The sequence below is a fragment of the Myotis yumanensis genome, unplaced genomic scaffold (genome assembly GCF_028538775.1).
Source record: "Myotis yumanensis isolate MYYU_CA2020_CCGP unplaced genomic scaffold, mMyoYum1.0.hap1 SCAF_13, whole genome shotgun sequence".
NCBI lineage: Eukaryota > Metazoa > Chordata > Mammalia > Chiroptera > Vespertilionidae > Myotis > Myotis yumanensis.
The window spans coordinates 10,347,338-10,366,320 of NW_027223764.1; the positions used below are offsets into that span (position 1 = coordinate 10,347,338).

Genomic DNA, 18,983 nt, shown 5'->3' on the forward strand with positions numbered 1-18,983 from the left:
GAGCATAAGGCGCAGAAAGAGCTCTTGGTAAATTTTAAAATCACTGGGGAACTTTGGAGTCCAATCGTACTGTGGTCAACTCAGTCAGGGTTGCTTTGTGAGTTCAAGTATCGATGCTCCCCAAACCTACATGCTTTCCAAACTAGCTTTCAAAGGATCACTTTCACATATTACTAAGGTTTGCGTTTTTTAACAAAAAGCCCAGAAAGCAGCCCTGTCAAAGGTTCCCCAAATCCCAGCCCTGTGGGAAAGAAGGTGGTGAGGTTATGTAAGAGGGTGAAATTCCCTGCCATAAACTAGTTGTTCCTCCATCAGTCAAAAGGCACGTGGGAACAGCCAGGTCTGACTTCCTATGAATTGCTAGCGCACGTTCCTCTCCAATACTCTTGACATCTGAACTCCAGCTCACCTCTCCCCAGCTAACCTTCAGCAGAGGAACATGTTAGTCCACGCTCATCGCCGCCGTGAGCCTCCTAGTCGCCAGGTCAACACCCAGGGCATCCCAGAGAGTCGGGATTTCTCAAGTGGGAAATGGGCAGGTTCACACAGAGAGCACCGAACCTCACACACTAATCCAGAAAGAGTGTAAAATTACAGGCACTTAACGTGAATCAAACTGCACCTGGAATCAGAGGTAGCAGAACAGAAAGGGGAAAAGAAGTCTAGACTCTGGCCTTGATTCTACGACTACCCAGCTATACAACTGCAGGACCTTCCGGCGGTCAGCCTCTCTCTGGGCCTCAGTTTCCCAGGTTTACAGAGAGGATGGTGGGATAGGTAGGTATCTGTCAGATCTCATAATCTAAGATTCTGGCTGGGGTGAGTTGCTCAAGGAATTGTTTGTGTGATACTTTTAGTCACCCAGGCCCATTTGTACAGGAGCCTTACCAAGGGCCTAGTACCTGTTAGGTAACTTCCAATTTGTTACTATTTCCTTACCCACAGAATAGACCCCGTCAATCTCCCTAGATAACCTCTTTAAATAAAAATCCTGGAGACCACAACTTTTCTTAATAAATCAGGGCTATAGTTAAAAATATTGATTACTGGCCCGGCTGGTGTGGCGCAGTGGTTGAGTGTTGGCCCAGGAACCAAGAGGTCACGGTTTGGATTCCAAGGCAGGGCACATGCCTGAGTTTCAGGTTCGATCCCCAGTAGGGGGCGTGCAGAAGGCAGCCAGTCAATGATGCTTCTCTTTCTAGCTCTCTATTCCTCTCTTTCAAAAAAAAAAAAAAAAAAAAAATCAATAAAAACACTTTAAAAATTAATTATTGGAGTCCTAAATGCTGTGTGTCCTATTCTAAATAGAAATGGTGCTTTTTAAAGTTATTTTACATTCCCCTCCTTGGAAACTGTAAGAAGCTGGAATGCCCAGAGACTCCCATGTGCCTGGAGCCTGGATGGGAGGTAGTACCTTAGATCTCTGTGACTGGGGGAGAAAGAGAGAGAAAGACTTGCTGTTGAATGAGCCAGTACAGAAATGTGGTGAGAAGTCCCACTAGATGGGCAAACAGAGGCGAGGGAAAGGAGAATGGGATCAAAAGGATACTGGTCACCAGGCCTAAGTGAGAAGTGAGGAAGCAGAGAAAGGGGTCTGGCAGCATCCAGGCTGTGGTCAGAGCCACAGCCCTGGAAACACCCCGAACTTCAAAGGTGGACTTGTCCACAACACACTCTCTTTATTGTGGCTTTCCTTGGCGGCCTCCTTACCCAAACCATTCACAAGGACCCAACCCTTGAGGGAGTTCTGAGTCCTCCAGGGGCTCTGGAGGCAACTTCTTGCATCAACAAGGACAGGCCAGCTGCCTCCTGCACACCACCCACTGGGGATGAAGCCCGAAACCCGGGCATGTGCCCTTGACCGGAATCAACCTGCTCTCTCCCTCTCCCTTCCTCTCTGAAATCAATAAAGTCTATATTATAAAAACCCAGTGGCCCTAATGCTGTAAGGACCAAAGACCGGCGCAGGTGGGCAGGGCTGAGAGCGAGGCGGGGCGGGTAGGAGCCCAAGGCGCGCGCAGGTGGGGCGGGGCTGTGCGATTTCGCGCGCTGGCTTCTAGTTGTAATAGTAATAATAATTTTAAACAAAAAAGTACAAGCCAGGATGAACGGGGTCTCTGTAGAAGACCAGGAGGGGCAGATTTCCCAGGAACTCAAGTCACTACTTCCAGCCAGAGGATACACTCCTTGGAGAATAGGCCTCAATCCTCCTCGCTCACACCTATCCCCAGCACCAGCACAGCGCCTGGCCCAGCAGTGTTCAATAGCATTGTGCTCAATGGACCCAAGCTGTCCTGGGCGTGGTCCCTACCATGTCACCCTGGGAGTTCACAAGAACTATTGCATAATTTGCATCCAGGAGCAGAAAAGAGAGACACCTGTCCCACAAAGTCAAATTAAGGGCCTTGCGACAGCTGTCAGTCACAAGTCTGGTGTTTGAGAGACTCGGCCTGCATCCCTGCCTACATCCATAATGTCTAGTCTCCCTTTATCCTCATCTGCCAAGCGACAAAGATGGCCCTGCCCATCTTCCTGAGAGCCCGGCCCCCAGACAGCCAGAAGAGCAGAACAAGCATTCCTGAAGCGTCCAGAGACAGGGCTGGCTCTTCAGTGCATGGTAAACAAGCAGAGGCAGAGCTCAGTGATGCTGAGACGCCCAAGTTCAAGTTGAACGGGTAGCGTACTGGGGGCTTTTTAGGTCCTCTGCAAAGCCCATTAGGATGCTGCACCCTGGGTCCTAAAAGTGTAGGGTTCGGTACACAATACTGTGGTACCACCGAATCAATTGCTCTGAATGCATTCCCCTGAATCTGGCTCCCAAGACTTTCCCCCCAGCACCTCCCCACGCCCTCCCTGGTGCCCAGATGACATCGATTAAATTCAGGCACTGCTCCACAGGGGATCTTGGCCTCTGGCGATGAGAACAATAGCATCAAAAAGTTGCTTGCCAACAACCCATAAATTTAAACAAGTCAGGATGGCAAGAGGACGCTGCCTGTGAATCATCATAGAAAAGGAGTCAAAAGCAATGTGGTTTCAACTGGAACACAGAGCCAGACACCCCTCCGCCGGGTGTGCCTTCTATTACAAAGGCAGCGCCTTAGAGCTCCCACGAGGAATAGGCCATCACTCCTTCCCCCGTGGGTGACCACTTACAGTCTTAGAACTCCACGGAAGGCTTTGCTGGGGCGGGAGGGGGCGAGGGGTCTCCACTGGACTGGACGGCACATCTGACCTAACCAAAGGCATCATCCTCAGTCTTAGGAGGTGGTGGGGGGAGCTACATTACAAATACGCAAGGGCACCAATTTTATTTGCACAAAAATGGAGGCACAGCTCACATAATTAGAGCATAGTCCCAAGAAACCAAGTGTCTGGGCTACACTGCATGTGCCTGACCCGGAAGGAAGCCCGGCTTGCTCCTGCCTCAGTGGTGCAGTCCACGCAATGGAGGCCGTACAACCGAGGCTTCCTCTTTCTCCTCCTCCCCCCGACTTAGCCCACCATCAGGAGTGGAATGCAGCAGACAGGACCACACACTGTGCAGCTATATGCTCTATGCTCAGTCCTCACACCCACTCGCACAAAAGACATACCATTAATAAGTACAAAAAAATGTGGGTTTCCTCCCAGAGCCATCTTGTGCATACCCCGCCCATCACTGGCACCCACCGTGAACATTACTTGATTCTAAGTTCATGGGGGAATGGGGGGCGGTGGGGGGGACAAAAGCTCCCTAGCATGTGCCCATCGAAAGCTCACTCTCCAAAATGAACTTTCCTCTTTCGAGTCCTGTTTTCATCATTCTAACAAACGGTCAAAAAAATTTCCCCCTTAATTTGCGGGATCCAAGCAATTTTTACTGTGGGTGGTAACAAGAGCTTAGCTGTTTCTAATTATTGAAAAAACAAAACCACACACACAAAACAAAACAAAACAAAAATCGAGGCTGCCAATTGCTGAGAGACTCAGAAAGCCACAGCTTCCGGTAATAAAGATTCTTCTCCCCAGCTGTCATAAGCGGATCTGAGGAGCATCTGGGTGTCGGCTCAGCGCACCCCCGTGAGTGCGGTGAGCTGGACCGTCCACAGGTGAAGGACAGAGGGTGGCAGTGCAGTGGGGAGAGGGGGGCCCCCTGGCTTTGCAAACACAGGAAGACCCTGCCTTCCCATCCCAGCTCTAAGCAATTATTCTCAGTGGAACCAAGGACAAAAACATTTTTTAAAAATTTTGTGCCACACTTTTCTTCTCTTTAAAAATAGGGGGGGACGGTTGCTACCTGCAGGGAGGATGAAATGAGTTAATTTAAGAAAACTACTTTGACCGGAACTGGCACTTAGAAAGCACTCAACGTGACCACTAGCTTATTTAGATGGAACGTTATAATAATATTAGTATTTCTCTCATGGAGTAGCTGTAAGGATGAAACAAGAGGAAAAACAGAACCCAATACCTGAAGGGCATTTTTACTAAACCACACCCCCACAGGACCAGGGATGGTGTTCATGCTTCTGTCCTCCCACACCAAAGATGAGTGCAAAGATACCCACTGAGAACTAGCATGTAAGTAAGGGCTAATGTGGACAGATGTTTACCGGGTTCCACATATACCATCTGCCTTCTACACCTTAACTCACTGAAATCACCCAATAAAGGAAGGAAAGTGGGTACAAAAATGTCCCTGTTTGTAGAAGGACAAACTTTGCCATGATAGGTTTGAATTCATGGAATCTTGACCCCATGCAATAACCATATCCAAGTGCCAAAGCCACATTCTCTCTTTTTCTGAGGTAAGATATGTCATGCCCGGCTTGCAAGAATTATGACCTTCATGGAATCTGAGAGAGGGAATAACAAATATACTCCTTTTTATGGAGAGAAAAACTATTGAGATAACTGTCCTATTAAAAGACCCCAGAGCAGGAGACCAACATTGAAGAAGGAGAGAGGGCATTTCTTTTGGCAAACTTGGACCTCAAGTTCAACGAAGCAGCCCTAGTCTACTCAACACGAAAAAGAATCCGGTACAATCTTCCACTGTCCGACCTCTGCTTTCGCCCTACCCCCCATGCCCCCTTGTGAATCATTCCCAGAGGGGGGCCCGTCCAGTCAGTCATTTTTGTTAATGGAATTTTAAGCCCATTGGTTTTCAGCTGAGAGGATGAGCTGTGTTTTTCTAAAGCTATCAATCTTTCGCTGTGTTTTTCTAACGCAAATATTTAGTGCTTTCATCTCGTAGTGCCCTAACATGCAATCTGTCACCCAAATAAGAAAAAGGGAAAAAAAAAAAAAACACACCTTCTCACATGGGTGTTTGTAGAATGATACCACGTTTCAGGCGTCAATCAGACAAATGGCGAGGACTTTCCGAGGGGGCTGACGACGCGCATGGCCCTCCAGAGGCGTATTCCAGAGTGAAGGAGCCAGGCCCTGTGGTCACACTGGCTCTCCTTGTGAAAATCCCGCCAGCCCGGCTTGTAAAGCACCCCTAGCGCTTCCAGCAGGATGCACAAAAGCAACTTGTTTCTAGGCTGTTTGTTCCTCTTGCTTTGCCCTCAGACCCATGCTTGTGTTGCTTTGTTGACTGTGTAATTTTTTTCTCCATGAAAACTATTCTGCTTCCACCTGGAGGACATTCCCCTCCAACCTGTGGCCACACAATAATAGTTTCTTATCAGCAAAACTCACCCCTCCTCTCGGCTAAATCCAGATGCCCTGACTCTCCCCCACCCAGAGATTCCTTCAGCCTGGGGAGGAGGGGGAGCTGGGGTAGAAGCAGGAAAGTTGGGTTACTTTTGTAGAAGGCGATGTTAGATGTCGGAAGGCCAGAAGAAGAGCCATGCCTGTGTTTCTGGGTATTGCCTTCCTCTGTCTGTCTCCCCTACAATGTCTGCTTTCTGCCCTTGGTCCCTGCTCCCACTTCTCAACGGGCTGCAAGGGCGAGTCTCCAGGTAATTACAAAGGCGGGAATTAGGTTACACAGGAATTCACACGAGTGTGACTGCCTCTACTTTCCCCGGCCAAGTCCACAGCAGGGCCATCATCTGTGGCTCAGTCAAGTGTGACCCTGAGCTGGGGACCTCTGAGGTTGCCCTCCTCTGCTCACTACGTGCACTTCCCTGCACTTCACTTTCCCTAAGGAATTGCACGCTCTCAACCACAGTGGGTGACACGCGGCCTGGCCTCCTCGTGCAGGTAGCAGCTTGTTCCAGAACCTGATTGGGGGTGTGGTTTTCACCTAAGTCATGGGCCATCTGGGGACAGCCTGGGAGAACTCCGCTGGGCCAAGAGAATCTACAGAGAATGCACCATCCTCATTTGACACATGATGCCCAAACCTTGATGGTCTGCAAAGACATCTGGGCAAGAATAATGGAAATAATTCAAAGCAGAAGATTCCAGAAGTCGTTTTGTTTCGCTCTGCTGCCTATACGGTTAGCAATAACATATTTCTCTCGCTAATTATATTTCCCTTTGGCCACGGTCAGAATTAGCTAGAATTCTCCTAAATCCACAAAGTGGCCCAAAGCATTCTCTGGCAAGAACAGCGGGCGGGCAAGAACAGCCAGTGCCAAAAAAGTACAAAATCCAACCGAGACTTGTCAATCACCAGCAGGCCCAGGTTCCAGCCCTTCCGCTGGAGAAAGTGTGGAGGAGAGCGGGCAGACCCAGGTCATCAACAGGGAGGAGTTAGCCTCTGCGTGAAAGAGGCGAATCGAGTTAACACTACCCTTCAAACAGCAAAAATGACAAATAAAACCCACCCCTCCCGTGGCTGCAGGGGGATGGCATGAGGGTGTGTAGAGGGTGGTGTGTCCTGATGGGCACAGCGATCATTGGAATTGATGCGAAAATTCATAGAAGTGTAGACCAAAAGAAAAAGTCCATTTGCTGTCCGATGCATTTTAAAATACCATCTTTCTCAAGTCCCACATCTCAAAAGAAACCTGGTTCCCAGATACCTTCCCCCCAAAAAAATCCCAAACCGAAGCAAAACAAACAAATCAGGGACACAGACAAGTAGGTAGTAAGTACAAATCCGAAAAACAGACATTTGCAAGGGACCCAACCAAGCAAGACTGCAGTGAAGAAAGACCCCTATAAAATCTGGAGCTAGGCGGTCCACGCCCGGACACTGCTGACCCTCCCGGATACGAGGAAACAGAGGAAATGCGCAGCCCCCTGCCCCAGGACCTGCGTGTATCTCTGAAGCCAGTAAAAGGTGCCCTAAGCCAGCCTGCACTCCTCGCACCTCCGCCCAGCTTTCTCGTGCATCCCTGTAAAAGGCGAGAGGACAAGAAACTTGTCCGGGAGACAGGGTTGTGGACGACCAACAGGATCTCCTTCCGGCTGGTCACACATTCCTTGCACCTTCTGGTGGAGGGGCTGCTCGTTTCCCAGGAGGAGTGGGCCTGTCACCTGCCCCCCTGGTCCCCGGTGAACCACCAGGCCTGCCAGGCACCCAGCAGGCAGGAGCCAGGCTGGGCAAGGGGTGATTGAGAGCTTCCGTGATCCCTCTGACCCCAACCCCAGCTCAAGTTCAACCCAACACCACCTCCCGCCAGCTCTGTTTTCCTAAGCAGCGAGAGGCCACCGCCAGGCCACGGGCTGCGACCCCAGGGGGCTCCGGCAAGGCTGGGCGGACCAGGTGACCAGAGGGGTTGGGAAATGAACCGAGGCGGCAGCTGTGAGTCCTCTGGTCACCCCGATTCCTTCCCATCTCCCTTCACTCTCACTTCTCCTTTCTCTGGTGTCTTTAGTTCCTTCCTTGTCCCCACCCTCCCTGGTCGGAAGGAACTGACTTTTCCGAAACAGAAACTTTCACTCTGAGAACAAATGGGCCTCACTTAGATTTTCCCAGAGGAAACAAAAAATGTTCTCTCCCGCCGCACTGGCGGCCCAGCTGACCGGGAGCACGTGGGTGAGCACCGTGGGGTGGCGTGCCCCGGAGACGTGCGTGAGTGCATGGCAGGCACACGGGCCCCAGGAGTTTGTAACAAAGGCGTCGGAAAGGCTCCAAGGCTGTACAAAGGCCACCTCCTTCCTCATTTCCAGCTCCAGGAGAGGAGGCCAGCCACCGGCCGGGCAAGGACAGAAAAGAAGGCCAGAACGGGACCCGCTCTCCTGCCTCGCTCCCTTCAAAACACAGTCTGTCACTATTGCATTTTTCATGCAAACAGGTGTGAAATGGACTTTCAGAGATATTTTGGAGAAAGTTGGAAACATATGGAGTAAAGGATAAAAGGGGATACAGCTCCTAGTATCCCCTCTTGGTTCACAAGCAGTGGCTGATGAATGAATGCCTTTGGAATGAAGGAGAGGAAGACTGGCCTAGTAAGGAAGGAGACAAACCCAGATCGCCCACTCTGCGTACCTGACAATCATTTCCCTTAATAAACACAAGTAAACTAAGTCCTGGAGTCTGAGCTGAACTCAGGCTCCTCTCTGGTCCCAAATTCCAAGCATCTACTCCCGCTGACATGGAAGACACTGATAACAGGAGAGTCCTCTGCAGAACAGAGATATGGCGAGGCGGAGGGAGACAGGCCGCTTGCCTGACAGATAACGAGAGCATCCACTCCTGTCCTTCAAGGACTGGCCATGTGTTTTGACTCGGGGGGCCTCGGAAGGACGGAAAAGTCTGAAGGCTAATTTAAACTCACGCTGGCCACAGTCTAGCCCATTGAAAACTGACCTGTCACATCACAGAATGACCAAAGGGGAGCGCCCAAAACAACAAACGCGCGGGTGACAGCATGTCACGTATCCAAGGCCCAAGTCTTCTCTGTTAATGACCTTTGTCACACCGGATGCAAAGAAAACATGTGACTCACCAAGAAAGGAGAAAAGGGAGGTGGTCACAGAGATAAGAGCTGTGAGACAGCCCATGGCGGCTGGGTGGATGTCAGGCGGCCCAAGAGGCGTGGACCCAGGGCGAGAGGACACGCCACCCACCCCATGGATGGAGCTCCTCCGCGGATCTCCACGCACTCAGTCTGCCCTTCCTACCTCCTGCACCAGCTTCTCAGGGTGGAAGGAAAGTGGAAGAAGCGAGAGGAACAGCAGACACCGAGTTCGGTCCAAGGAATGGCACACGACAGGGGCAACAGGACCCAGAGTGACCCTCTCCCGCTCTGGGACTGTTTCCCCAGTGCAGAGTGCAGGACAAGCTGTGTCCATCACGTAGGGGGCGCCGATCGGCAGCGGGAGCTACAGCCTGGTCACGATGCCCTGGGAATGGGACTTCGCCAAGGTGCTGGAAGTTCCAAGTTGGGCACCAAGATACCCACTTACAGTTCTGCAGTGAATTGGCGGAGGAAACTCGGGCACTCATTTAAGACTCCAACAAAGAAGCTGTGCAAAGAGAGAATGAGAGAGAGGAGAAATAAAATAATATGGGTGGTCCCATAGCCATCCCATTCCAAGAGTGAACTTGGGGGAGAGCTGAGTTGCAGGCCCGCCTGCACAGATGGACCAGGGCTAAGCCGTGGTATGGAGATCACGTGGGCATTCTGCAACGTCCGGGTCATTCTGTCTTCATCATTTTCAACTTGCACCCTCTCCCACGAGAGATGCACCGTAATAGTGAGACTCAAGAAGTGGTCTGTTTGCTCCCGGGCGATAACCAAGCAGAGTGAGGGCCGCCCCCTTCTAGAATGGTCAACCCTTAGAGGTTTTACAAAGTCTTTGGGGCAGACCTAGGAAAGTGTATCTATGACTGGCGATGTAATATAAGCAGAACACAATGTGTATATGCTATGAGCCCACCTATGATTTTTAAAACACATCTTTGAAAAGACTGGAAGTCTGTCAAAATGTGAACGCTGCCTTCCAGAAGTATCTGTGCTGTTTTCTCATCCTGCTTCTCTAGGTAACCAGGACGCCTCGGTGAAGCGCCCACGTGTCAGAGCCCTCTGCGCAGTGGACACGGGAGGGGGAGGGCACATTAAACATTTCAGCCTAACGGAACGCTTGCCGGTCCACAGCTGTAAAGCGGAGATTTATAAAGCCAATACTTCCCTTCTATGCACTGTGTTGTGGAAACCCAGAGTTTCCACACATAACCTGTACTGAAAAATAGGGTGCCGAGGAAATGAAGCAGCATCTATATTTGTTTCAATGACTAACGAGCAAAAACAAAACTTCGGCCATGATGCCATGCTTTTCAGAAATCAGACATATAATAAGCCACAGATTTATAGGATGTGGTCTAATAAACCGAAGAAGAGTTTCATTTCCTCCCACCAGAACGGTTAACTCCCTGTCTGTGTGACTAGCTTTGCAACGTTAGCAGAAGTCTCTTTTCTCCTTAAATGTATGAGTTGAGAGGTCAATAAGCCAGTACCACCAATAATGTCCCCCCCCCCCCCCCCGCTTGAACACACAGGCGCGCGCGCACACACACACTCATGTATCCCTAAAGATGGGATACAAATAGCCTCAACACTAGCACAAAGGAGGGTCAACCAAAACCTCAGAAGGGACACGGTGCACCACCTTGCTTATCTCCACAGATTAGGAAAAACGTGTCGAAGGCCCGAAGAGGAAGGAAGCAAGGAGTAAGGGAAGGACTGGGACAAAGAACTTTTTAAAAGATTGTTTGCAAGCATTTCCGTGAAAACGGTATTGACTAAGCAATTACAGGAAAAACACTTGCTTTTTATCTGAACGCATTTATGCCATGGGTCACACCCTATTATTGTCACTATTAAACCGGTTAATAGCCCCAATGTAATGACTGTGTACGGCTGGCGTGAACAGGTACGGGAATAGCTAACTAGAAAGAAGTGAGTCATGCTGCCCAGGTGGGTATCGACTTTCTTAGTCATATTTACTCAACTGGTCAACCAACCTTCATTCCCTGGCGGAGAGAACTATAGAGTGAGAATCCAGCTGAACCGCAGGAAAGAAAGGGGAGGGACAGTGAACCTTAAATATGGATGGGGTGGAAGGTACCAGAATACGGTACTTGTAGAGCAAAAAAATGGGACTTAGTTGTCCTGAAGGAGAAGTTCTGTCCAGCTCCTGAGGAGGCTGGGGGTACTGAACACCAACACCTTCTCCTTTAGCAGGTGGCAGATGGCTGGTGAGGAAGGCTCCAACCACGGGCTACTGCCAGGGTCTGTCATGGCTCTGCCCCTTCGCTGTGTGACCTTAAGCAAGTTGCTTAACCTCCCTGTGGTTCTTCTGCAAAAAGGAATAGTCACTGCACCTCCCTCTCAGTGCTGCTGCCAGGTTGCAAAGACTCAACATAGGCAAACACCTGGACCATAGAAAATGTGTGGTAAACGTCACTGTGATCAGATTTCAAGGGCTCCTCACAGGTCCACATGAAGCAGGGCAGGTACTCCATTGCCATCCCTTTTTACAGACACGGGGATTGCATCCTGGAGGGTGAAGCGCGTTGCCAATAGAGGGGAGAGGACATTGGGGTTACACCCAGTCCTGCCTCCAACCGAGTGCGGTTTCCATGACGCTACCCAGGGCCTCCTCTAGCACACCTGTGCTGTGCTGTGGATGGGATTTCCATACACCACTCCGATTCTCACAGTAGGAAACACTCCAAAGGGGCCATATACATTTCTGGAAACGGCTGCATGGGAGGCCGGCTACACAACCGAGCTGCCCCAGCAGTGGCTGCCCATCACATGGCCACACTATCTGTGTGCGAGCCCCTAAGAATCCTGCCGGGTGCTTGTGCCAGACCAGGCACACCAGCTCCTCTGACCAAGCCCCCACTTTACAGGCTTCCTCATTTGAGGCTCAGAACAGCCCCTGTGGGATCCCCCTTCGCTGATGGGGAAACTGAGGCAGAGCAGTAGGGTAACTTGCCAAGTTCACACAGCCCGTGAGTGGTGTCGCCGTACCTGACCTAGTCACAGTTGGAGATTTAGACTCCAGTCCAGAAGCAGCACATATTGGCACTCTCCCAGGAGATGTTCCCCCGTCGTAGGGGCAGAGCTGGCGCCAGGGATCTAATCTGTGGGTCAGGCAGAAATCCAGTCTTTCTCTTTCGTTTTCCTCAGACTCTGAATGGGTGTCTGGTTCTCCTTTATCGGCCTCATAAACCCGACCGAAGATTAATGAGTTAGCATTCGCAGGCCCTGCTGGAGGAACAGCTATGGCCTTTTCATCCAGAGTCAGAATGAACCACTGCACTTACTAAAAGACTAGAGGCCCGATGCACGAAATCCATGCAAGAGTAGGCCTTCACAGCCCTGGCTTTGTCCGGAAGGTCATTCTGCTGTTTGGCCGTTTGGTTGACTTGCATATTACGCTTTTATTATAATAGATGACCCAGGGAGGGGCTGCTGAGGAGAAGCTTGCATCTGGCCCCAGCTGCCTCACAGAATGGGGGACCCCCTTCTCTGTCAGACCCAGGCCAATTAAAGGACACGGGCTTACACAGGCACTGGGATCCAGGTAATCCAGGCACAGTCCAGAACATCCTCTGTTTCACGCACACCTGGCCGAAGGGGAATGGTCAGATAGCAAGATTTTCACAAGATGCCAATCCGTGGCATGACCAACCAGAGCTAAGACACCCGGGACTGTTTAGCATCCTGGGTGCTATGTCAAGTGGAAAGAAAACACGAACCTGAGTAAAGACTTTTAAAGTTTAGACCCATGAATGTTGAGAAAAAAAATGCATCCAAATAATGAAGAGATTATAAACAGGTAAAAAAAACAAAACAACAAAACAAAACAACTATGGGTGCCTACGTTTCTTCTGTATGGTTTTCTCCATGTCGCTGCTTCTCTTAAAGGGCTAGGTACTTCTTAAACTAGAACAAGCTTTTAAAGATGACTTAGTCCACCTCTTCTCTCTCTAAAGGCAAGTCACATGGACATGGGTTAATACGCTCTAGGCCCATTTCTGTCCTTGGAGCCCTAACACGTAGCACAGCGCTCAGCATATAGCAGGTACACAATAAATGCTTTTTAAAGGCAGAGGGCTTTACGAATTGGCTCTTGATTATTCACTTATCTTTTTTTTTTTTAAGCTAGCATTAGTACGAAATCATTTGCTGTTTAAGTCTAAAGAGTTAGTTTAAAATTTTCATCTGCATTGACTTTTGCTTTTCTGAAGATGAAAGCGTGCTCTCGATGTTCTTTATTCCTTGGGACCACTAATCCGAAGAGAACTGTCATTGCCGAGCACGGAGCGGTGTGGGGTATTGACGACATATTGAATTATTTAAAAGAAACTGACGATGCGCCCTGTCCTTGGAGAGCCGGGTCTGCGAAGAAAGCTGTGCTTGGCTGCCCGGGAAGGTGGCCCACGGAGGACGGAGCCTTCCTGGGCACCCTGATTCCAAAGGAAAAGCTATGCGTTCGAAGTGACTGATAACAGAGGCAAAGGCTATAACTCCTCCTCCACTGGGAGCTGGAAGGACACCCAGAGACTTATTTCCTGGGGGTCAAGTTTAATGGCATAAGGTGCTGTTCGCTCTCACAGAAGCTACGCAGGACACTGGACCGCCGGCCGCCCCTGGGAGCCCCGCCCTCCGCCCTCTTCTGGTAAACTGGCATCTTTATGGCTCTGGTACACCCATCAGCGGTTAGTACACCCAGACATCATGGCACCCGACAGTGACCCGGCGGGAAGCTGGGCTGTGGCGGACGGGCCCTGCCCTGGCTGCAGGTAAACTTTGGATGGGCGGGTTCATGTCGGGCTGGCTCATCTCATACCGTCATTCGGCTCCGCGACCTACCTCCAAACACCAGGGCTCCCCAACCTTTTGTAAGGAGTGGCTCCTCCTCATGTCCCTGAAGACTTGAGTGCTGACAGTGAAGTCTGAGGGGGGGTAGAGGTGCTGACAGTCGTGGCCCTGAGTGCAGCAAGGGAGGGGACACTGCGGCCGGGAAGAAAGGGGAACAGAGTGAGGCTCAGCGGGCGGGGGCGCGGTCACCAGGCATCCGCGGCCCCAGCCTGGCTTTCTACCCTAACCCCACTCCTCTATAGCTCCCCGCAAGGAGGAGCGAACCCAGAGCTCGTCCACCTCCCTGCCATCCAGCCTGGGGACCCCCTCCAGCGGCATCGTAACAGCCTCCTCCATGCAGACTTTGTAGCATCCCTTCCCGCTCCCCCACCTCTGCCCTGTTACCCCAATGCACGCGGCCACTCCTGCCTCTGGGCCTCCAGGGAGCCAGCTGGCTAGCCCCTCTCTCATCTCTCTCTCTCTCTCTCTCTCTCTCTCTCTCTCTCTCTCTCTGTCTTTCTCTCAACTTACCTTACTGAATCTTCTATTAGCATAAACCATGCAGTATTTCTACCCTACAAAAATGCAGTTACATATGGTTCCACCCCTACAGCTGTTGGGGATGTCTTAACACCTTTCCCTCTGCCAGGCGGCAATCGTTCTGAGAGAAGCAATGGCACGGACCTCTCCAGTCCCCTCGAAGGTCTGGCAGCTCCCACTTTGAGGTGCTCCAAAAGGATGCGCTGCCCCGAATCTCCACCCAGCCGGAGCCCCGGGCGCGAGCTGCCTGGGTTCCTTGCCTGTTACTCCGCCAGGGGTGTGCGTGTTCCTCCGCTACACCTCACAGCCACCCTTGAGGTAGGTCCTGTCCCTCTCCCTTCACAGAGGAGGAAACTGACTCAGAGACGTTAAGGAGCATGCCCAAGGTCACACAGCTAGTCAACGGCAGAGGGGGAGTACGGACCAGGTCTCAGTCAACTCACAGCGCTGCTGTGTAGACGGGTTTGCCTGTGCAGATGCTGGCTGCTGCTCTCTGGATGGTGTAGAGAACTTAGGGGTGTAGAGGGAGACCTGAGGCCCAAGAAGAGCTCTTTCCCAACAAAGAAGCATCATTCTAATTGGCTTTTCAGAAAGAAAATATCTATGTCTTTTTCTGCCCGTTGTAAAGGAGGTACACCTCCCCTGTTCTAGGTTTTAAAAGTTTTATGCGAAGGAAGGTCCCATGAACAGATGGCTCACCCTTCTTAATCCCGAGTCACAGAATTCAGAGTGAAGACTATGAGACTGAGCACAAGACCCACTATCTTAGGTTCTGATGGTCACTAAAAAGCACAATGAGCATAGTGGGTACTAAAGACCGGGAGATGGAAAATCGATAGACATGAAGGACAAATCTATACAACAGCAGCCACGGTTCTAGAATAATTTACTTGGCTACCATATTTCCCGATCCTCCCATGGTGGGTATCCAGTTGGAACAAAATCATCCAAAGGCCATGTGAGCTCCCCAAACGAGACGGGGCCGCGTCACCTATAAACTGGCGTCCCTCCAGGGCCTTTCACTGGCGGCAGCTGTCCCTGCATCTTGACTTTGAATGACAGGAGCCCTGAGTTTTGCCCATGGAAGGGCTGCCCACCCCGGAGGTCCCGGTCCCCACAGCACTCCCGTGGCTCATTTGTAAACAGGAACGTGAGTCACCAGGCAAGCATGAGTCCATTCACAGGACTGGCCCCGCTGTACAACTAAGGATCCCATTCTGCCCACAGCAGTGACTCACCTGCCTGCCTCCCACCACAGGTGACCGGTTTAACCCGCCCATTGTTCCTGGAAGGAACCCAGCAACAGAGAGGTTTCCATCCTTGTCTGCTCGCTTTGTTTCCTAACACAATGCTGAGAGCAAAGGGGCAAGTTCCGGAGGGCAAGTGCCCCAGGAGTTTGGAAAAGACATGCATCTAAGGTTACCATAGACGGGCATCATCTTTATCATCTTCCCATGGCCTCGCGCAGGGCCTGTCCTCCCACAGGGGCTTGTGGCTTAGGAGGGAGTGTCACTCACACACACACACACACACACACACACACACACACTCACACACACCCCTCTGTACAAGGTCTAGATGCTCTTCATACCAGGAACCTCAGAGCCGAATGAGCAGCTCACTTTCACCAGCCCTGCAGGCGCCACCCACCAGCTTTGAGATTTGTGAGACTCACCTTATTCCTGTCTTTTTTTTTTTTTAACTTTTTAAAAATTTTTTTTAATATTTTTTATTGATTTTTTACAGAGAGGAAGGGAGAGAGATAGAGAGTCAGAAACATCGATGCGAGAGAAACATCGATCAGCTGCCTCCCGCACATCTCCCACTGGGGATGTGCCCGCAACCCAGGTACATGCCCTTGACCGGAATCGAACCCGGGACCCTTCAGTCCGCAGGCCGACGCTCCATTCACTGAGCCAAACCGGTTTCGGCATCCTTATTCCTGTCTTATCTTAGGGGCCTACCCTGCTTTTCTCTTTACTCTAATTTCCTTACTTACTCATTCCTAAACTTTTTGTATACTATGAAGTCCTGTAAGCCACTTCAAGTTTGGGAGTAGTTGTCTTATGAACAAATTCAAATGTATACACAAACTCACTTGTGCCATGAACCAGCGGTAGCTCAGTCTCCCCTAACAAGTAGAAAACCCTTCGATGGATCCTAAAGGCTAAAAGGCAAACGACGACTACGTTTTCTGCTCAGCATCTATTTGTGCTTTTTCCCCTAACAGCACACCCTGAGTTATTTAGGAGGTACCACCCCAACTCTCAAAACCATACAGCTCAAGTTGAGGGGATCCCACCCCCGGCTCCAGGGATGCTCAGTCCAAATGCACTCTGTATATTACAGCCCCTAACCACAGCTACTGGTTGGCAATTGAGGGGGAAGGTAAGAGCTCTCTGGGCTTGAACCTGCCCCCATGCAATGAAGTCAACCTGGAGAAAAGCAGGGCCAATAGTTGGGGGACATGGTGTCCTCAGGTATGAGCACCTGGATCCCGCCATGCCTGAGCCTGCATTAACTGTGCACTTTTCAGTTATGCGTCAACACACTCCTCTAAGCTCGGTATAAGGAGCAAGGGGCATCCTACCTGCAGCAGTCTAGTCGCCTTAGTCAGATTGACCTCAATAATCAGCCATCCGCAAATCAAGCAGTAATGTGGGGAAACTGGGGCCACCCAGGAAAAGCGAATGAAGGCTCGTGAGTTTCCTGTTCCTGGCCACGGTGAGGGGGTTGCTCCAGGCAGTATACTGGGGTAGGCGTCGGGTACTTTCCGAAATAAGAATGTCTGGGACAGGGGGAGGGAGGCGTTGAGCAGCCACACACCCGCCAGAATGACCACTCGGCCTGCCTCCTCCTCCAGTGCCTCCGCAGCCACGGGCTACACTGACCTGCTTTAAGATGTGGTCTCCGGAAAGTAGGGGCCACAAATACTGGTGCTAAGTCTGCCTCCTCACTTCCTCTGGAAGCACTGCCCACTTGTGACAGAGGATTTTAAGACGTGCATCACCTCTGGGGAAGGTGGCATGTCAAGAGAGAGGAAGGCAAGCCCGGCCAGTGTGGCTCAGTGCTTGAGCATCAACCTATGAACCGGGAGGTCACAGTTCAATTCCTGGTAGGGGCACATGCCCAAGTTGCAGGCTGGATCCCCAGTGGCGGGGGGGGGGGGGGGGGGGGGGGGGGGGGGGGTGGTGTGTGTGCATGAGGCAGCCGATGATTCTCTCTCATCATTGATGTTTCTCTCATTTTCACCAGCGACTCAGCACCTGACGACACGGTGTAATGACTGGTCCTGGACATGACCACATGGATCAAGAGTGAAGATGTGCCACCAAAAAAATAGCAACAGTGGTGCATTCTGCATTCTACTATTTTGTTTCTTTACGAGCTCACACACCCACCGCTCAACAGGTGGCTGGGCAATATTCAAATGTTAACAGAATAAAAACCAATGAGCTAGAAAGTACAATTTGCTCTGCCAGGAAAAATAAACAAAAAAGAAAAGAGTATAGAAGAAGGTACTGAAAAGCATTCACACACACACACACACACACACACACACCCTAAAAATACCAACGCCTTCAGAGATACAGAAAGACTGTATGAAATAATGTTATTCAGGCCCAATCTAGCCAATAGCTGTGGGCTGTTGGGAGAATTCTGAGCCCACCGCTAAGACAGAAAGAGGAAGACCAAAGTTTTCAACTCTGTCTCAGAAAAGTTTGGCGTGAAGGTTAATTTTATGTGTCAACTTGACTGGGCCATGTAAAGTCAGACAGTATTCTGAGTGTGTCTGTGTTCCTGGATGAATTCCACATTTACATTGAGAGACGGAATAAAACCCTCAGGTGGATGTGCCTCACCTGATCTCTCCCCCAAATAAGGGGGAATTCCTCCTGCCTGGAGTTGAGACATCCGTTTTCCCTGCCTTCAGACTTGAACTTAAACGCTGGCTCTTCCTGGGTCTCGAGCCTGCCAGCCTTTGGACTGGAACCACCCCACTGGTCTCCTGGGTCTGCAGCTCACTGAGCTTGGCACTTGCCAATCTGCATAACAATGCGAGCCAATTCCCGATGGTAAGTAACACACACGTGCACGCACACACACATGTGCACATGCACATGCACACATATACACACACCCTATTGGTTCTGTTTCTCTGGAGAACCCTGACTGATGCATCTAGGTTGTGTTTTTTAGGTTTTTCCTTCCCCACAGAAAGCGGGGAAGGATTATCTGTGGGTCTGTAAAGTAAGTTAGAATTGCAAAATGGAATGGGCTTTCTAAATCATATAATTGAATGCTTTTGATTTTTTAAAATACTTAAATCTAGATATACCCAGAACTTCCCTGGAAAATAACAAACTGAACCCCAGGTTTTAAAGCTAGGAGTTGGGGTTTTATGCATAACATGGAAGAGTTTAATTTTGAAAGCACAGCATCTTTAAAGAAATTGAAAATGGACTTAAGAAAGGGGCATTGGTAAGAGCCATTCCACTAAAAAAGCAAATTAGTAAAATAACAATTTTTGAGACATTCTTAAGGGGCTAGAATCCTCCTATCTCTTATTATTTACTGACATATACACAAGTATATATAACTGAATATGCAAAATAATAATAATAAGCAACAGCAACCAACCACCCAAGCAAGCCCACATGCGCTCTGTAACCCGGAGAGAGAGTTACGTCTGTACAGATTACGCTCATCTAGTTTAGCTCCATCAGTAATTCTCACCGC

The 18,983-nt window shown here is 50.4% G+C and overlaps 1 protein-coding gene across 30 annotated transcripts in view; it reads right to left on the bottom strand.

Annotated features, from left to right (window-relative positions):
• The window catches only part of TCF7L2 (transcription factor 7 like 2), a 197,494-nt gene that overhangs the window by 59,608 nt on the left and 118,903 nt on the right, over positions 1–18,983 (bottom strand). For 12 of the 30 annotated variants that reach the window (XM_070432252.1, XM_070432248.1, XM_070432249.1 and 9 more), the window contains one exon: positions 13,716–13,856. The exons of the other annotated variants lie outside the window; for them this stretch is intronic. In XM_070432252.1, the coding sequence (XP_070288353.1) occupies positions 13,716–13,856 (141 nt within the window). The remainder of the gene's footprint in view (positions 1–13,715; positions 13,857–18,983) is intronic. 30 annotated transcript variants of the gene reach the window in all.